The sequence below is a fragment of the Pipistrellus hanaki genome (assembly GCF_964339955.1).
Source record: "Pipistrellus hanaki genome assembly, chromosome: 13".
Taxonomy (NCBI): domain Eukaryota; kingdom Metazoa; phylum Chordata; class Mammalia; order Chiroptera; family Vespertilionidae; genus Pipistrellus; species Pipistrellus hanaki.
The window spans coordinates 35,606,634-35,622,084 of record NC_140515.1 but is presented as its reverse complement, the minus strand read 5'-3'; the positions used below and the strand labels follow the sequence as shown (position 1 = coordinate 35,622,084).

At 49.4% G+C, this 15,451-nt stretch overlaps 1 protein-coding gene across 1 annotated transcript in view; it reads right to left on the bottom strand.

The window, feature by feature from the left end:
* The window catches only part of SLCO2A1 (solute carrier organic anion transporter family member 2A1), a 70,000-nt gene that overhangs the window by 36,524 nt on the left and 18,025 nt on the right, over positions 1 to 15,451 (bottom strand). Inside the window, exon 2 of the mRNA XM_084902128.1 lies at positions 2,343 to 2,480. Coding sequence (XP_084758254.1) covers positions 2,343 to 2,480 — 138 coding nt within the window. The remainder of the gene's footprint in view (positions 1 to 2,342; positions 2,481 to 15,451) is intronic.

Here is a 15,451-nt window from a genome sequence, read left to right as displayed (position 1 = left end):
AGACACTCCGTCCTCACCCACCCACAGTGGAGACCTGACTGTACCTTTTCCAGGAAAAGCAGAGAGGGAAGAGGCTGCCCAGTGGCAGCTGGGGCCCAGGCAGAGTCCCAGGGTCAGCCCCGCAGTGGGACAAGCACACACGTTTCAGCTTTCCCCTGTTGTCAGAGATTCTTCCCGGCCTCAGCCTTCAACACTAAACCAAGGGAAGTCTCTAGAGACAATGAAAAGCTCATGGTCTTAATTTCAACCATCTTAGGGGCAAGCCCTTTGGGGTGAAATCCAAGTGTGCCTCCCATTCTGGCTGACTCCTGGGAACAGCACGTGTTCCCTCACTAAACTCCCTGAGGACTTGGGCTGGGTAGTCAGAATAGCCACCAAGTAACAAGCACTCTCTTCGCTTCATCATGCAACAACTTTCATTTTACAGACAGAACTGGGGCTCGGAATATTACGCCACTTGTCCAGGTCCATGAGGTTAGAAAGTGGTTTGAACAGACACTGTCTAAGTTTTAACTAAATGAGCCCTACTGTCTCTTGGAGGAGGGGGTCTCTGTCCCAGCAGCTCTGCTACTACCCTGTTTCCCCAAAAATTAGACAGTGTCTTATATTAATTTTTGCTCCCAAAGATGTGCTAGGTCTTATTTTCAGGGGAAGTCTTATTTTTCCATGAAGAAGAATACGGTACACATTTATTGTTAAATGAAAATAAAGGAAATTTATTACCTGTAGATGGTACGGTAGTACGGTAGTTGTCAACACAAACCAGACAAACTGTGAATCTTACAGTATCAAGAATTTACTCATTTATTCAATGACAATCATGTCATCATCTTCTGGAACATCATCATAACAATCCAATTCCTGAATTTCCTGGTGAATTTCTTGTGACTCCATTTCTTTCAGAATCAGTGGACCAAATCTCTCATGTTTAGCCTAGGGGGGGGGGCTTATTTTTTTTGGGGGGGTGCCTTATATTTCACTCAGAAGGAAACCTGTAAGTAGGTCTTATTTTCGGAGGATGTCTTATTTTCAGAAAACATGGTAACATGCACCTGGCCCTCCCTAGGTCTGTTTCCACTCCTATCAATGGGGGACAAGGACTAAAGCACTCTTATGTCTCTTTCCAGTTGAGCGTACCAGTAACTCCATGTTCCTGGTGCTCATTGGAAGGTGTGCTCTCTCAGATCCACCCAGAGCCAGGAAAGGGAACTGAAGGCCCCAGAGCGGGGATAAGGGTCATAAATGGGAAAATGGGTGCTGGCTCTTGCCAAGATCACCAATGACCTCCTCATTGCCAAATTCACTGTCAGTTCTCAGCTCTCTTCTTACTTGATCTCCCAGAACCATTTGATTCCGTTGAGCATTTCTTTCTTCCTGCAACACTTCCTTCCATGGGTTTCCATGGCACCACCTCCTCCTAGTCTCCTCCCTCTGGCTGCTCCTTCTCAATCTCCTTGGCTGATTCTTCTTCGCTTCCCCAAACTCTCAACTCTCAGAGCTCAGTCCCTGTACCACTACTCTGGTCTTGGTGAGCTCATCCAGAACAGGGGGCCTCATGGAAAGAGAAGAGAACCTGGGCCTGGGAATCCCATCTCCTCACCTGGAGACACCAAGGTTGCTGCCTCCCATGCCTCTTTCTCACTGACTTCCAGCGACTCCTAGTTGACCCTCCTACCCTTGACCTCTCGGCCCTCTGACCTCCCACCCCTGACCTCTCAGCCCGCCCTATCTTCTCAAACTTTAATGTGTAGTCACTGAGGGACTGTGTGAAATCATAGAAATCTGACTTTTTTGGGGGGTGGGGGTGGGGGTGGGCAAAAGCTCTGGCTTCTGTGATGCTAATAATACTGGAGCTGCTGGGCTTGGGATTGCTCCCCACCTGCATGCCTGGGGCTCACCTCCTCCCAGACTGGGGATGGGCAGAGGTCACATAAACTCGTGGGTGGTCCCAGAGGTCCAAATTTCGAAGCAACAGCCCTGCACACCTGGAGCAAGCTGCTGCATTTGCTGAGCCCCAGTGCCCTCCCCTGTCAGGTGGGAGGAGCAAGCAGAGCACCTGCTCACAGGGCTGCTATGAGGAGGCCCCAGGTCAGGGATCCCAGGACAGTGGGCCTGGGAAGCCCATCTCCTCACCTGGAGCTACCGAGGCTCTGATCTCAGTGCCTGGTGCCAGGAAGCCTTGGAATTGGTAGCTGCTTCCACCATGCCCATTGCACCTGGCTGTCTCCTTTCCCCAGGTGTCTGGCCCAGCTCCCCATTAACTGTTCTTCCTGGACCCCCTTTCCAGGCCTCGAGACCAGGGTGCACAAGCGGGGTCGGACGGACCAGAACCTCCTGCTTACCTCATTCAAGCTGGAAATGAGACCCGAGGAGGAACTGGAGAGGCCGAAGCGCTTCTCGATGGTGGTGAGGCTGCTCTTGAAGTAGGTGCTGTACAGGAGCTGGGAGAACTGCAGGAGGCCATGGCAGAGCACGAACACCTGGGGAGACACCGAGACCCGTGAGGCCCCTGGACAGTGAGCCCTGGCTGCCCATCTGGGCCTCCCATTCTGTTTCTGCTCTGTTTTCTCACCTGTTACACAGCAACACTGATTTAATCAGGCGGTCCTAAGGGTGAAATGTCATCACCATCACATCAGATTTCTCCTGGGACTCAGTGTGCTCTCAGCCACCTCTTTCGCCCATCCCTGCCGTTCTTATCACTGTGGCCCATAATCGGCCCAGTAAACTAGAGGCAGAGAAGCACCTCCGGGAAAGGCCTGGCTAATCAGCCACATCACTCGACTTGTTTTCTGACAGCATCTCAGTGCCCTGTGGGCTGCTGCTGTCCTTCCTCCTGTCCCGTGAGGGCTGAAGTCACTCCCCAGCCAAGTCAGGTTACTCCCAGGGCCCTGACACACCCCAGGCCAGTGTTCCACTCCTCTTGACCTCTCCTCCATCCTCCTGATTCCAGCAACACCTGTGCACAGGCCCACCTCTGATATCCCCGTGACTCACCAGGATAGGTGCACAAATCATAGTCTGCCAACATTCCTCTTAATTGAACGCCTGGCGTCTCAGGAGAACAACAGGGTTCAACCTGCATTTCTGTCTCCTTGCAAAGCTAATCCTGCCCCCTCTGCAGGGCCCCGCTCCAGGCTGTGGGATCAGAGTTGACATTCCATCTCCTGCCTCCAGGGCAGAGCCTTTGTGAGGCCAGCCTGGGGCTCCCGGATAGTGAGGGGGAGAGTGATGGGGTTTGTCCAGGTCACTGTTTTCCATGGACACAGGGCATCTGAGCATGCTCAAGCCCCAAGTCCCTGGTCCAAGCCAAATCCAGGGAAGAGGCAATTGGATCTTGGATGCCTTGCCAGATCTTTTTCTTCTGACCAGCCCTAAAGGCTAATGCCCCCAAATTCCATCTGTTGGATGTGTCCATGTGGATACTCTCAGACCTCTTAGACCAGTGGTCGGCAAACTCATTCGTCAACAGAGCCAAATATCAACAGTACAACGATTGAAATTTCTTTTGAGAGCCACGTTTTTTAAACTTAAACTTCTTCTAATGCCACTTCTTCAAAACAGACTCGCCCAGGCCATGGTATTTTGTGGAAGAGCCACACTCAAGGGGCCAAAGAGCTGCAGTTTGCTGACCACGGCCTTAGACTAATCATTTCCCAAATAGGGCTCACCATCCTTCCCCACAAATCTCTCGTTTCCCTTCATTCTCCATTAGTGCCATTCAGTGCCCTAAGCCAGAAACCTGGAGTCCTCCTAGATGCTCCTAGTCCTCATCCCTTGGCGTTTGGTGCCACTGCTAAGCCCTGTGATGTCTTCTTGGTGTCTCTCAGGCTTGACCTGCCCTTCGTCTCCTTGTTATGCTTTGCCTCATGCCCTCCCCTCTCTTCCCGGCTTCCTGTAACAGGTCTCTGTCTGCCCATCAAAGCTTCTACCCCCCTCCCCCCGCCCCACTCCAGAAACAGCTGTCTCAAATACAAATGTGAGCAGGTGACACCCAAATTAACACCTTTCACTGGCCCCCCACTTCCTACAAGACAAAAACAAATGTCCTTGGCATGGTATCCAAGATGTGACACGTCCTAGACTTAGACGGACTCTGGCTTCATACTCTCTTGTGGCTGATTGTATTTTACAAAGATGGCGACGCCAATCTCCTGTCCCGTGTACATCTCTTACAATGTGACAATGACATTCCTTCATCAAAAGATGGAGTCTCTGTTCCCTTCCCTCCATTATGGTCAGTCTTAGCTGCTTGCTTCTTATGAAGAAAATAAAGCAAAAATGATGCCGTGCAGCCTCTGAGGATAAGTCCTGAACGTCGACAGAAAATCTACCGGGCTCTTTCTCTTTCAGGACCCTTAGAACACAGACATCACATTATAAGGGAGCCCAGGCTTCCTACATATGAAAAGGCCACAGTTGGTGTTCCAGGTTACAACTCGAGCTGGTTTCAGCCTGCAGCCAGCATCATGTTACCGAGGGAGCCTTTGCAGGATTCCAGCCCATTTTTTATATGGGAACAGACTGAGCTATCTCCACTGAGCCTTAAATAGAGGGCAGATTGAATAAGCAGACTAAATGCTGTCATCGTTCTAAGCACTAAGTTTGGGGTCACTTTGTTACATAGCACTAGGTAGCTGCCACACACTTTGCCCTTCAAACTTCTTCAAGGTTATACTATTCAAGTTCCCCACAGAACACATTCATTGTCTGTGTATTTGCTCACAATCTGTGCAGAATCACCTTTCCCTTATTTGTCAGTGGTCGGCAAACTTTGGCTCGCAAGACACATGTGGCTTTTTGGCCCCTTGAGTGTGGCTCTTCCACAAAATACCACAGCCTGGGCAAGATTATTTTGAAGACGTGGCATTTGAAGAAGTTTAAGTTTAAAAATTTGGCTCTCAAAAGAAACTTCGATCGTTGTACTGTTGATATTTGGCTCTGTTGACGAATGAGTTTGCCGACCACTGGTCTAGATAGTTCTTCCTCACCCTTCAGGGGCTCCTTGCTAGCCTGGGCTAGTTCAAGGTTGCTTCTAAAAATCCCAGCAGCCTGCTGATGACTTCTGCACAGAGGCATCTTGATGGCTTGGTGCATGGCTGACACTAAGGACAGCATTCAGCAGAGGAGTGAGGGCCTAAGGGAGACACAATGAGGGTTGGACTGAAGGCAAGCACAGTGGGGCTTTAGGGGGAAGCCCATCAAGGGCTCTTGCAGGGGCTGAGTTGGCAAGGCTGCCCATGATTCGAGGTGGAAGGAATGGGGCAGTATTCTAGCCTGAGGGCCTGGAAGGGGACAATGCCATGGGTGGAGATGGGGGAGGGGGAGAGTGCTCAAGAGGAGGAGTATCCATGGATAGGGAGACAGTGAGTTCAGTTTCGGAACACCTGAATTTCTGAGCATAAAGCTAAAAAAGACCAGTCTCCTTCTAACCAAAATTAGCAATTAATTAGCAGGAGTGACTAATCCCTACCAAATTCCCCAGGAGTCTCATGAGAGGAAGGTAAGGACAGTAGAAGAAAATAATCTGTCTCCAATCTTTTCCTGAAAGACATGCCCTTGCTCTTTCCCGTAAATATAGAAATTCCCCGTTTTCCCCCTCCAAACAGTAGGTGGAAGACTGCGCCTCCAGTCAGCTGGCACCGGTCCCCTCCCCACACCCCTGCACCTCTCCGCCAGCTTTTAGCCCCTGCAGCCTGTCAGATCTGGTGCCCTGCGGATACCCTGGCAGAAGCGCTGGCATGTATCTGGGCCCTCAGGTTCAAAGGATTCCCAGGAGAAAAATGTTTGAAAACTTTGCACATTATAATCTTCACTCATGAATATTTATAGTTCACATTAGCATTTTAAAGGTTCTGAGAAATCCTTCAGTAAAGACCTGATTAACTTTCTTTTACCCAAATTTCTCCATACTTTAACCATGCAACCCCCTCAACACATACACATTTTTGAATTATATATAACAGATACTTGTATTCAGATTATTCAGATACCATGTTCCTTTCAGAAAGCAGCTTATGGTAGAATCTGAGTCTTGTGATTTCTTCACAAAAGGAAAGTAAAATAAAGATATATTACATGAGCTTTTTATCTTCTTTAAAATAACATGCTATGATCTCCTCAGTCTCCCTTTAAAAAAAAACAAAAAAAACCCCCCACTATTGCTTAGTAATATGTTTGTTTATATCATATGTTAGATTTCTCACTATTTGACATCTCCCTTCACCAGGATGTAGACTTCATGGAGGAAAGGTAATGTGTTTTTTAGGGTGCCATACCCCTATTGCCTGGTCCATACTTGGGGCTGAACCCTTGCTCCAGAATATTCAACCAGCAGAGTAACTGTCTGCTCCAATGATCTGACCTCACTCCTTTATTAATTCCCTGATCAGCGTTGCTTCCCATATGTCTACACGCCACAAAACTTGCAAAACACAAAACAGCTTTGGCTAGCTTAGCTGCCCCACTGATTTACTTGGATCACTCTAACTTATTTTTGGATATTTCTAAACCCAATCTAAAAAGTTAAAAATGTATTTGTATTTATATACAAAGGGACTATCTGGGGTGATAGAAATATTTTATATTTTGATCATGGTGGTATTTACACAGGTGAAGACATTTATCAAAGCTGCTCAATCATTTAAAACCTGTGCACTTAATTATATGTAAATGATATCTCAATAAAGTTGACCTAAGAAAAAATTAATTTTAAAAAGATTTGCAACCATGAAAGTATTCAAAATAATGTTCTTAGGCCTAGAGGGAATTCCACAGATCTAACAAAAAAAAAAATATTATGAGCATTGCAATGTCATTGGAATAAATTTGTTTATTCAAAGAACCCACTTTGAAAGAGTCAAAACCCATGTAAATATCTAAGTTTGTGTGTGTGCCAATGTAAACATCTACATGTTAAAGCTATCAGTCTTTATGCCCATGTTGCAGAAGGAAGCTGGTAGAGAATGCTAATGCCGGGAAGAGCATTCTTGCATGGCATGATGGGCGGGCAGCTCTAAGACCGCAAATGCTCCGGCTCACAGCTCCCTTCTTTCTACAGTCCCAGGGAGCATGAAGAGGAAGTTGGAGAGGAAGGAAGCAAGGAAAATTGGAGTGGTCATAAAGATCCTTCATCTATAATAATAAAGAGGAATCTTTTTTTCCACCTGTGCCAAAGAGCTAAGAAAGGCTGAAGGGATGTTGAGATGCCAAGTGAAGGCTCAGCGTGGGACCCCAAGCCCCTGCCAAGCTTCAGAGATGTATTACCCTAAAGGGGAAACCATGGGACCAGGAGGGAAACCCTTGCAGCTCAGGAGGAACGAGAAGGGTCAACATGCAGCCTAGACCTGGTTTCCTTTGCTCACACATTCATGAGACTCTTTCCAAACTAAATATTGGAGCTACGACCTGAGGCATCTAATGATGGTGCTAGGACACGTGGCAGAAGTTCTGAAATGTGATCCCTGTAGGGTATTACCTGTTTAACCACTGGTTCTACTGCCAACCAACTCTGATTTTGTTCACATGCAACACTCTAGAACATTCTGATACCTCCCCTAGAATGTGGAGAGAAAACCACTCATAAGCCGGAGATGGGGCTGGACTGTGACACAGGCTGTGACTTCTTAGTTGGGAACAACTGCTTCTATCCAGTGATGTTTGCCAGCAATCTAAGTGGAACTATTCTTCAGAAAGAAGGAAGGAAGAGCCCAGCCAGCATGGCTCAGTGGTTGAGCACTGACCAATGAACCAGGATTCCGGTCAGGGCATATGCCCGGGTTGCTGACTTAGTCCCCAGTGTGGGGCATGTAGGAGGCAGCCAATCAATGATTCTCTCTCATCATTAATGTTTCTATCTCTCCCTTCCTCTCTGAAATCAATAAAAATACATTTTTTTTAAAAAAGGGAGGGAGAGAGGTAGGAAGGGAAGGAGGAAGAAAGGGGGGGGAGGAAAGAAAAGAAAAGAGGAAGGGAAGGAGAGAGAGAGAGAGAGAAAAGAAAGAAAGAAAAAAAAGAGCACAAGGAAACCTCCTTCTCCCCCTCCCCAGTAATGCAAGGAGAGTTCAGTGTGTAGTGTGTGCCAAGGGCCACCGATGTTATCTGAGGGAGGAGACTCGGAGGTGCCTCTTGCTCTAGTTTCTTCACCCGCTGGGAGTCAAAATCTGGCTCCAGAGTCTATTCTGCTCCTTCTCTCCCTGGGGCTGACCGTACCCCAGACAGGCAGGAACATCTCCAAGGCTCGCATATCTCTTGGGAAACCCCAGAACAGCGTAGCCACGCTGACATCTCAATTTGAACAACGCTTGGCATTCAGAAGCCCCCGTGTGACCATAAATCCATTTACATTTCTTTGCACTGCTTCCTTCTTTCCCCCGTCAGTGTGTTACATGCACATGCGTGAAAAATTAAGTAACATGCACAGGCTTAGAATGACGAGACTCAGCCCTATCCTCAGCTCAGGCCAACCTACCTACTGCAGTGCAGGGACCACCACCTCGGGTTTGAGTTTTTCTGTGGATTACATGCACGCATCTCAAAACGATATGCTTGTTTTGCAGTTTCTTGATTTATCCGTTTAGACGGAAACCATTACAGAAGAGGACTTAGGTCACTTGTTCTTGCATCTCCCTCCTCCTCTTAACTTTTAATGGTTCTAGCAGCGTTTGCATCATGATCGGGTCACTTCACTTGGCAAGTGAAGTGAGCGGGGAGCTGGGAGGAGTGGGGCTTCCCTTCGGTGCACACACCCTCACTAGCTGACTTTCTATCCACTCACAATCCCGCTCCCTTTCCTTTTTCTTTTATTGGTTTTCACCATTGTTTTTTACTCAACACTTTCATTATAATGAGGGTGTTGGAGATGAGGGAACTCAAACATGTGCCAGTCTGTCTCCTTAAATTATTAACCCAATCTATTTCCTGCTGCTAAGTCTAGCAAACAAATTAATAATTCTGTCCCCATGTTTTCAATTGCGGGGGGCGGGGGGGGGGGGAGTGTGAGTAGCATACGCTTGTCAGTGGACTAAGTGGTCAAACCCAAAAGTGTACCCAAGTCCTTCTCTACAACCATCCTTCCCGGCCCACCCTGCCCCACTACATCCAAGCATCCTGATAAACACTTATTCGACTGGAGTCTTCCAAAGTGGTTTGTTGTGTCTCCAGGGAAAGGCACATGGCCAGAACGGTGCTGGCTCTGGCCCATCTCCACTTATATTTCTATTTTTCAGTTTCTCTACCCTCATAGCTCATTCTCAGACCATGCGGGCAGTTCCCTAAATGGGTAAGACCTGGGAGGCGAGGTTTGGGGCTCAAGAGGCCCTAAGGCAATGCAGCCAAAGCAGGGAACTCAGAAAGGGCAACTTCTGGCAGCTTCCCATGGACCTCCGAGATGCAGGCATCTGCAAAGGAGGAGGGCTCCTCTGAGGCCCGCTGAGAGGCCCCTCAGAGCTGGCGGGAAGCGGGAGGTCATTTCTCCCTGTCCTTCCGAAAGAAGGAGAAGGAAACGAAGCAAAGACGACGCTGTGTCCTGGAAGGAAGGCCGTCTTTAACCAGGTGGCCTGCCTCTTACCCTTCTGTACCTTAGGCAGGGTGTGACTCTGGATCGCAATCATGGCCCGGTGGCCCCAGAGGAGAATGCCTCTTTTAAGAAGGGATTCAGGAAATCGAATATGTTCCCACGCAGGAAGAATGCCTGAACCAGATAAAGCTCAGAGATTCCAAACGGCCAGCCGTGGGTCAGCGTCGGTGGTAGTCACAGCGGCGTTATTAGTATCCTTACAAACTAGAAAGAGCCTTTCATAAGACAGGGTCCTGGAAGGCCTTGGAAGGCCTGAGCAATCTAAAAAGAAAACAAAACACAGATTTCCTTCGCGGCTTCATTGTTCCTTAAGAGGGAAGTTGAAGAGTTGGAACTGGGAGGGGAGGCTAGTTGAGCCAGACCGGGCAGCTCCTACTGTCCAGGCAACTTTTCTCCTCAGCATCGCCACTGCCAGCCTCTCCTGCCTGCAGAGTGGCCTGCCTGCCTGTCAGGTTCTCCTACTATGACCCCAAAGGCCACTGTCGGAGGCCTGAGACTGCCACGTCAGGGAGGACTGGAGCCCTCCTCAACTCCAGGCCTTGCGCTAAACTGCCTCTCACACGTTTTGACTCTAACTCCCAATCTGTTTCTGAAATTCCTGTCCCAAAGTGTTACCATTACCCCACACTGCAGCCCCCCCCCCCCCCTCAATTCTGGTTCTTGCACTCATGGGTGCTTCAACCTCCAAATCAACCCTTGAATCCACCCCACGCCCTTCACCTCCACTTTGGCTCTCCATTCTGGGTCACTGCCAGGTCCCATCTGGCCACCATACCAAGTTCCTACCTCATCCCAGTCTTGGCACCCAGCGTGTACCTGTCTAGTACTCCTTCAAGCCTATTCTTTAACCAGCAGCCAGAGTAAATTTTTAAAATATATATATATTTTATTGATTTTGTACAGAGGAAGGGAGAGAGATAGAGTTAGAAACATCGATGATAGAGAGTCATCGATCAGCTGCCTCTTGCACACCCCCTACTGAGGATATGCCCGCAACCAAGGTACATCCCTTGTCCGGAATCGAACCCGGGACCCTTCAGTCCCCAAGCCGACGCTCTATCCATTGAGCCAAACCGGTCTCGGCCAGAGTAAATTTTTAAGAAACATTAAAACGTTCACACAAAAAGTTACAAGTCATCCGGAGTTTGATAAAATTTTACAAGCTGGGAACACCTGAGGGGCCAATTCTCAGATCAAGAAATAGCCCCAGCTGGCTCAATGGATAGAGCGCCAGCCTGTGGACTAAAGGGTCCAGGGTTTGACTCCAGTCAAGGGCACATAGTTTGGTTGTGGGCTCGATTCCTAGACCCGGTCAGGGCATGTGTGGGAAGCAACCAACTGATGTGTCTTCTCTCACATCAATGTTTCTCTCTGTGTCTCTCCCCCTCCCTTCCACTCTCTCTGAGAAAAAATCAATGGAAAAATATCCTAGGGTAAAGATTAATAAAAAGAAAAGAAAAGAAAAGAAATAGCACAATCCCAGCTTCCCAGAAGCCTCTTAGTGCCCTTCTCTGTCACCACCCACTTGCAGGATCACAACTCTCAGGAATCCTAGCCACACAGCTTAGTTTGCCTGTTTCGTACTTCATGGAAATACAGTCGTATAGTATGTCAGTGTGACCCACTGGAAATGGAAACCACAGCCTGTGATGACCCTGTAAAACCCCCTCAGTGGACCCCACCACCTCAGATGGATATCAAGCAGAGGAACCCGCCTCCAGGGCCCTCCTGCCCCAGCCCAATCCACTTGGCTCTCCCTGAGCTCCCCCCACAGCGGCCTCTCCTCAGCTCTGAGCTGCCTACACTTATCGTGGTAAGCAGCTGGAACTTGTAGCTGAGTGGAACATCCATGGTCCGGGGAGATGGCGTGTGGCCCCAGAGCCTTTGGGGTTGGGGCCATCTCTCCACCTGGGGTTCTTCACTTCCACCCCCTCCCTTGATTAGCTCCTATGCACCCACCTTCTGGTGGCAAAGAAAGTCCCTCCCGTTGCACATTCTCTATTATTCCTTCAGGGCATTGAGCCTAGATGGCAATGATAACCACCTAGATTCTGCAATCTTGGCACCCAGCGTGTACCTGTCTAGCCAGCCAGCTGGGTGGAGGAGGGACCTGATCACAGAAGCACAGCTGCTACTCTGTGCGGAAGAGGTGATCCGCTGGGCAAATATTTGATGATGCATACCAGTAAGTCAGTGGGAACAAATACACTTCAGTGAATGACACCACCGGTGACCTCTGCAGCCATAAATAAGCAGATGTAAATTTGCCAAAATGGATTGTAAAGTCCTTGTAGAAATGGGTCCTTGTTTCCCTTCTACTGTATGAATTTATTGCCCCCAAAGTTTTGGAGGCTAGCAAATTTCTTAGCAAACCCTTGTAAATTCTTTTCTTTCATCAGAATTACTCGTGGGCTGGGGCCTGCACCACAGCAGAGCTCCCAAATATCCCCATTTGGAGAAAAGAAACCCTGGATCCACCTCGGTTCCTGGCCCTGCTGGTTCTTTAGCAGGGAAGGGACGGAGACTCACCCTGGGCAGTGAGGAGGGAGGATGTCTGGGTGTTTGCCTGGGCCCCGGTGAGACGGAGGGAGCAAACAGGTGTCCTGGCAGAACAAGGAAGGAGGCCTCGCCCAGAGAAACCCCTGCCCAGCAGCCTGTCCCCATCCACTACAAGCGTGGCCTCAGCAGAAGAAGACTATCCCATGATCCCCCTCAGAGGCTAAGCCACACACAGCACGCCCACCCCCAGCAGAGCCACAGTGAAGGGCTGAGAGCTTCAAGAACCTACAATAGAGTCAAGAGCAGGAGCCCACTCCCTTACTGATGTGCTCCCACAGGCATCTGGGGGCCTCTCTCTCTAATATCATGACATCCGTGATTCCAGGGCACACACGGTTATCCAGGGATCCACTCCCGAAGGCCTTGCTTCGTTCCAAACACACACTGCGACTCCCCTTGGGCAATAAGCTTCTTTTTCAATGTGGTTTTCTTCTCTCAAGACTTCTCCTTCACTGGATGCTGTGTCCTCCTGTGACGGCTGAAGTGACACCCCCTCTGGCAGAGGTGCAGATACCATTTACAACTCCCTTGGCCGGCCAACTGGGACAGATTTTACTGGTGATACCCAGGGAGCCATGCCTGGGCTTCAGGCTAAGCAGCAGGTGCCTCTAGGAAAGAAGCCCCACTTCTGAAAGCTATCCAGCCCCTGCCTAGGAAGAAAGGACCACATGGCGTCCAAGGACCAGTCCTCAAATTAAAACAGTGACTCAGCAGCTGCATTTGGGTCTGGAAGGAGATCCCCACTGGGCTCCGTGTGACACTGGCTCTCCTTGAACAAGGCCGCAGCTGTGCGAAGGTGTCTTGTCGCTTCACCTCTGTTCTTTCTGTTCCTACTCCCTGAAGCCAGTGCCTCCTGCCTTCTTAGACTCTGCAGCTGCCAGGCACCGGCTTGGAGGCTGTGCCTGAAATGGAGCTGCAGGGTTACCCCAGCCCAGGAGAACTCCACTTGCTAAGTCTGCAGAGAATCAGGACCAACGGGCCTCTGACAAGGCTCTCTGGGAAGTCTGACGCTGACTTGAAAGATGAAGGATCTGGAGGCTGTGTGATTTCTAACAACATACATGATTTGGTCCATGTGGAGTATTCTATCTGGCCTTTAGATGGGCAGAGGTCTTCCCACAGACCCTGCCCTATCCTTGCCCCAGGGTGGGCAGCCTAACCAGTGAAGGTTGCATCAGGTTGCAGGTGGTCAGGCCATGTGTTTCGTCTTCTGTGGTCATCCCTGGCCAGCCTCTAGTCCAGCTCCACTTTCTCCATCATTTCAACCTATTTCTGGACGTTTCCAGGCAAAGGACTGTGCTTTCTGTAGCCTCACGTCTCTCTGACTTTCCTATGTGTCTCCCAAGGTGGTCCCTCTCCCCTCCCTTCTGTCTGCCTTCCTCCCACTCCACTCTTCAGATGGGCGAGGAGAAGGGGGAGGGAGGAAAGGAACATTTGTAGGAGCTGGATGGGGAAAGGTAAACAATCTGAGTGGGATGCAGCCTTTAGGCAGAGAGAAGAGAGAGGGATTCAGTAGGAAATGCCCACAGAGAATGCCCAAAACCTTTCTTTCTTTCTTTCTAATACTCATCAGAGGACATGCTGAGAGGAAAGGAGGGAGGGAGGGAAGGAGGGAGAGAGTGACGGATAGGTCAGCTGCCTTCCACACACTCCCTGACCAGGGATCAAATCCATAACCCAGGTATGTGCCCTGAATGGGAAGAGAACCGGCAACCCTTCCTGCCCAAAGCCTGTCTTAGAAACGGTTCCTCAATCAAGTCCCAGGCTGGCGTGACAAAGGAAAGGAAACAGCAAGGTCAAGGGAGGAGGTCAAGTAGAACATGCTAGTCTGCTTCCCATCAGAAATCCACGTTTAGCCGGGACTGGTTTGGCTCAATGGATAGAGCGTCGGCTTGGGGACTGAAGGGTCCCGGGTTCGATTCCGGTCAAGGGCATGTACCTTGGTTGCAGGCATATCCCCGGTAGGGGGTGTGCAAGAGGCAGCTGATTGATGACTCTCTCATCAATGTTTCTAACTCTCTATCTTTCTCCCTTCCTCTCTGTATAAAATCAATAAAATATATTTAAAAAAAAAAAAAAAAAAAAAAAAGAAATCCACGTTTAGATAAAAGCAACGAAGACATCCTTCCCTGGTACCCACACCCTCTGGCACTCCCTACAGCCAAGGACTCCAGGGAGCGACCCGGGGGAGTGAGCCACAGTGATTTCCATCGTTACTGGGAGAGGTCATTCTGGATGTCAAGGCCCTCTCTGCACCATGAAATGTCCAGTCTTGACACCAGAAATGAGAGAACGAGTGGGAGCAAGGGACAAACAAGTCTATTTCTCAAATCCTCTGTTTATGTAAAGCATTTGACTTCAAGCTATAAATATCAGTAGTAAGAGAACCCTCCTCAACCACTGAACACATTTGCCATCACTAAACTACCTGGGGGAAAAAGCCACTGACCTGGAACTCGGCCTGGCACAACAAACCTGCATGCCCGGAGAATCCCAGGAGACCCCTGGATCTGACATGTGGCCCTCAGAGCTCCTCCTGGCCAAGAAGGCACTGCCCTCCGCATCCTCCTTTCTCCTGGTCCAGAGGCAGGTCCCAGGGCCTGAGGTTCACAGCCTTTGGCTTGGCCCACAGCCACCCTCAGCAGGAAGCTCTGGAAGGCCTTCGCTGGCCAATCTAGGATGCTCCCCAAAGTTCTTCCATCAATGACAGCTCCACATGAGTGACTTCCATTCTCTGGGAACCATTCCAGTTTAATATGACTAGTTCCCAACTTTAATGAATGTTGGAGACCAGGATGTTACAGCCACTTCCGTGACCTCTGCATGTGAGTCAGTACCCCGATATATATATGCCTCGTCTCACAGCAGAGGTGCATCAGAATTACTAGAGGGCTTGTTGAAACAGCCTGCTGGTCCCCACCTCCAGTTTTGGATTGGGATAGGGCCCATAAATCTGCATTTCTTTTCTCTCCCTCTCCCTCTCCCTCTCTCTCTCTCTCTCTCTCTCTCTCTCTCTCTCTCTCTCTCTCTCTCTCCACCCAAGGATATTTTTCCATTGATTTTTAGAGAGAGTGGAAGAGAGAGGGAAAGACAGAGAGAAATATCAAAGTGGGAGAAACACATTGATTGGTTGCCTCCTGTATGCGCCCTGCCCAGGGTCCAGGCTGGGGAGAAGCCTGCAACTGAGGTACATGCACTTGACTCGAATCAAACCTGGACTCTTCGGACCACAGGCCAACACTCTATCCACTGGGCCAAATCAGAGAGGGCAAGAATCTGCATTTCTAACAAATACTTGCCATGCTGATGCTGCTG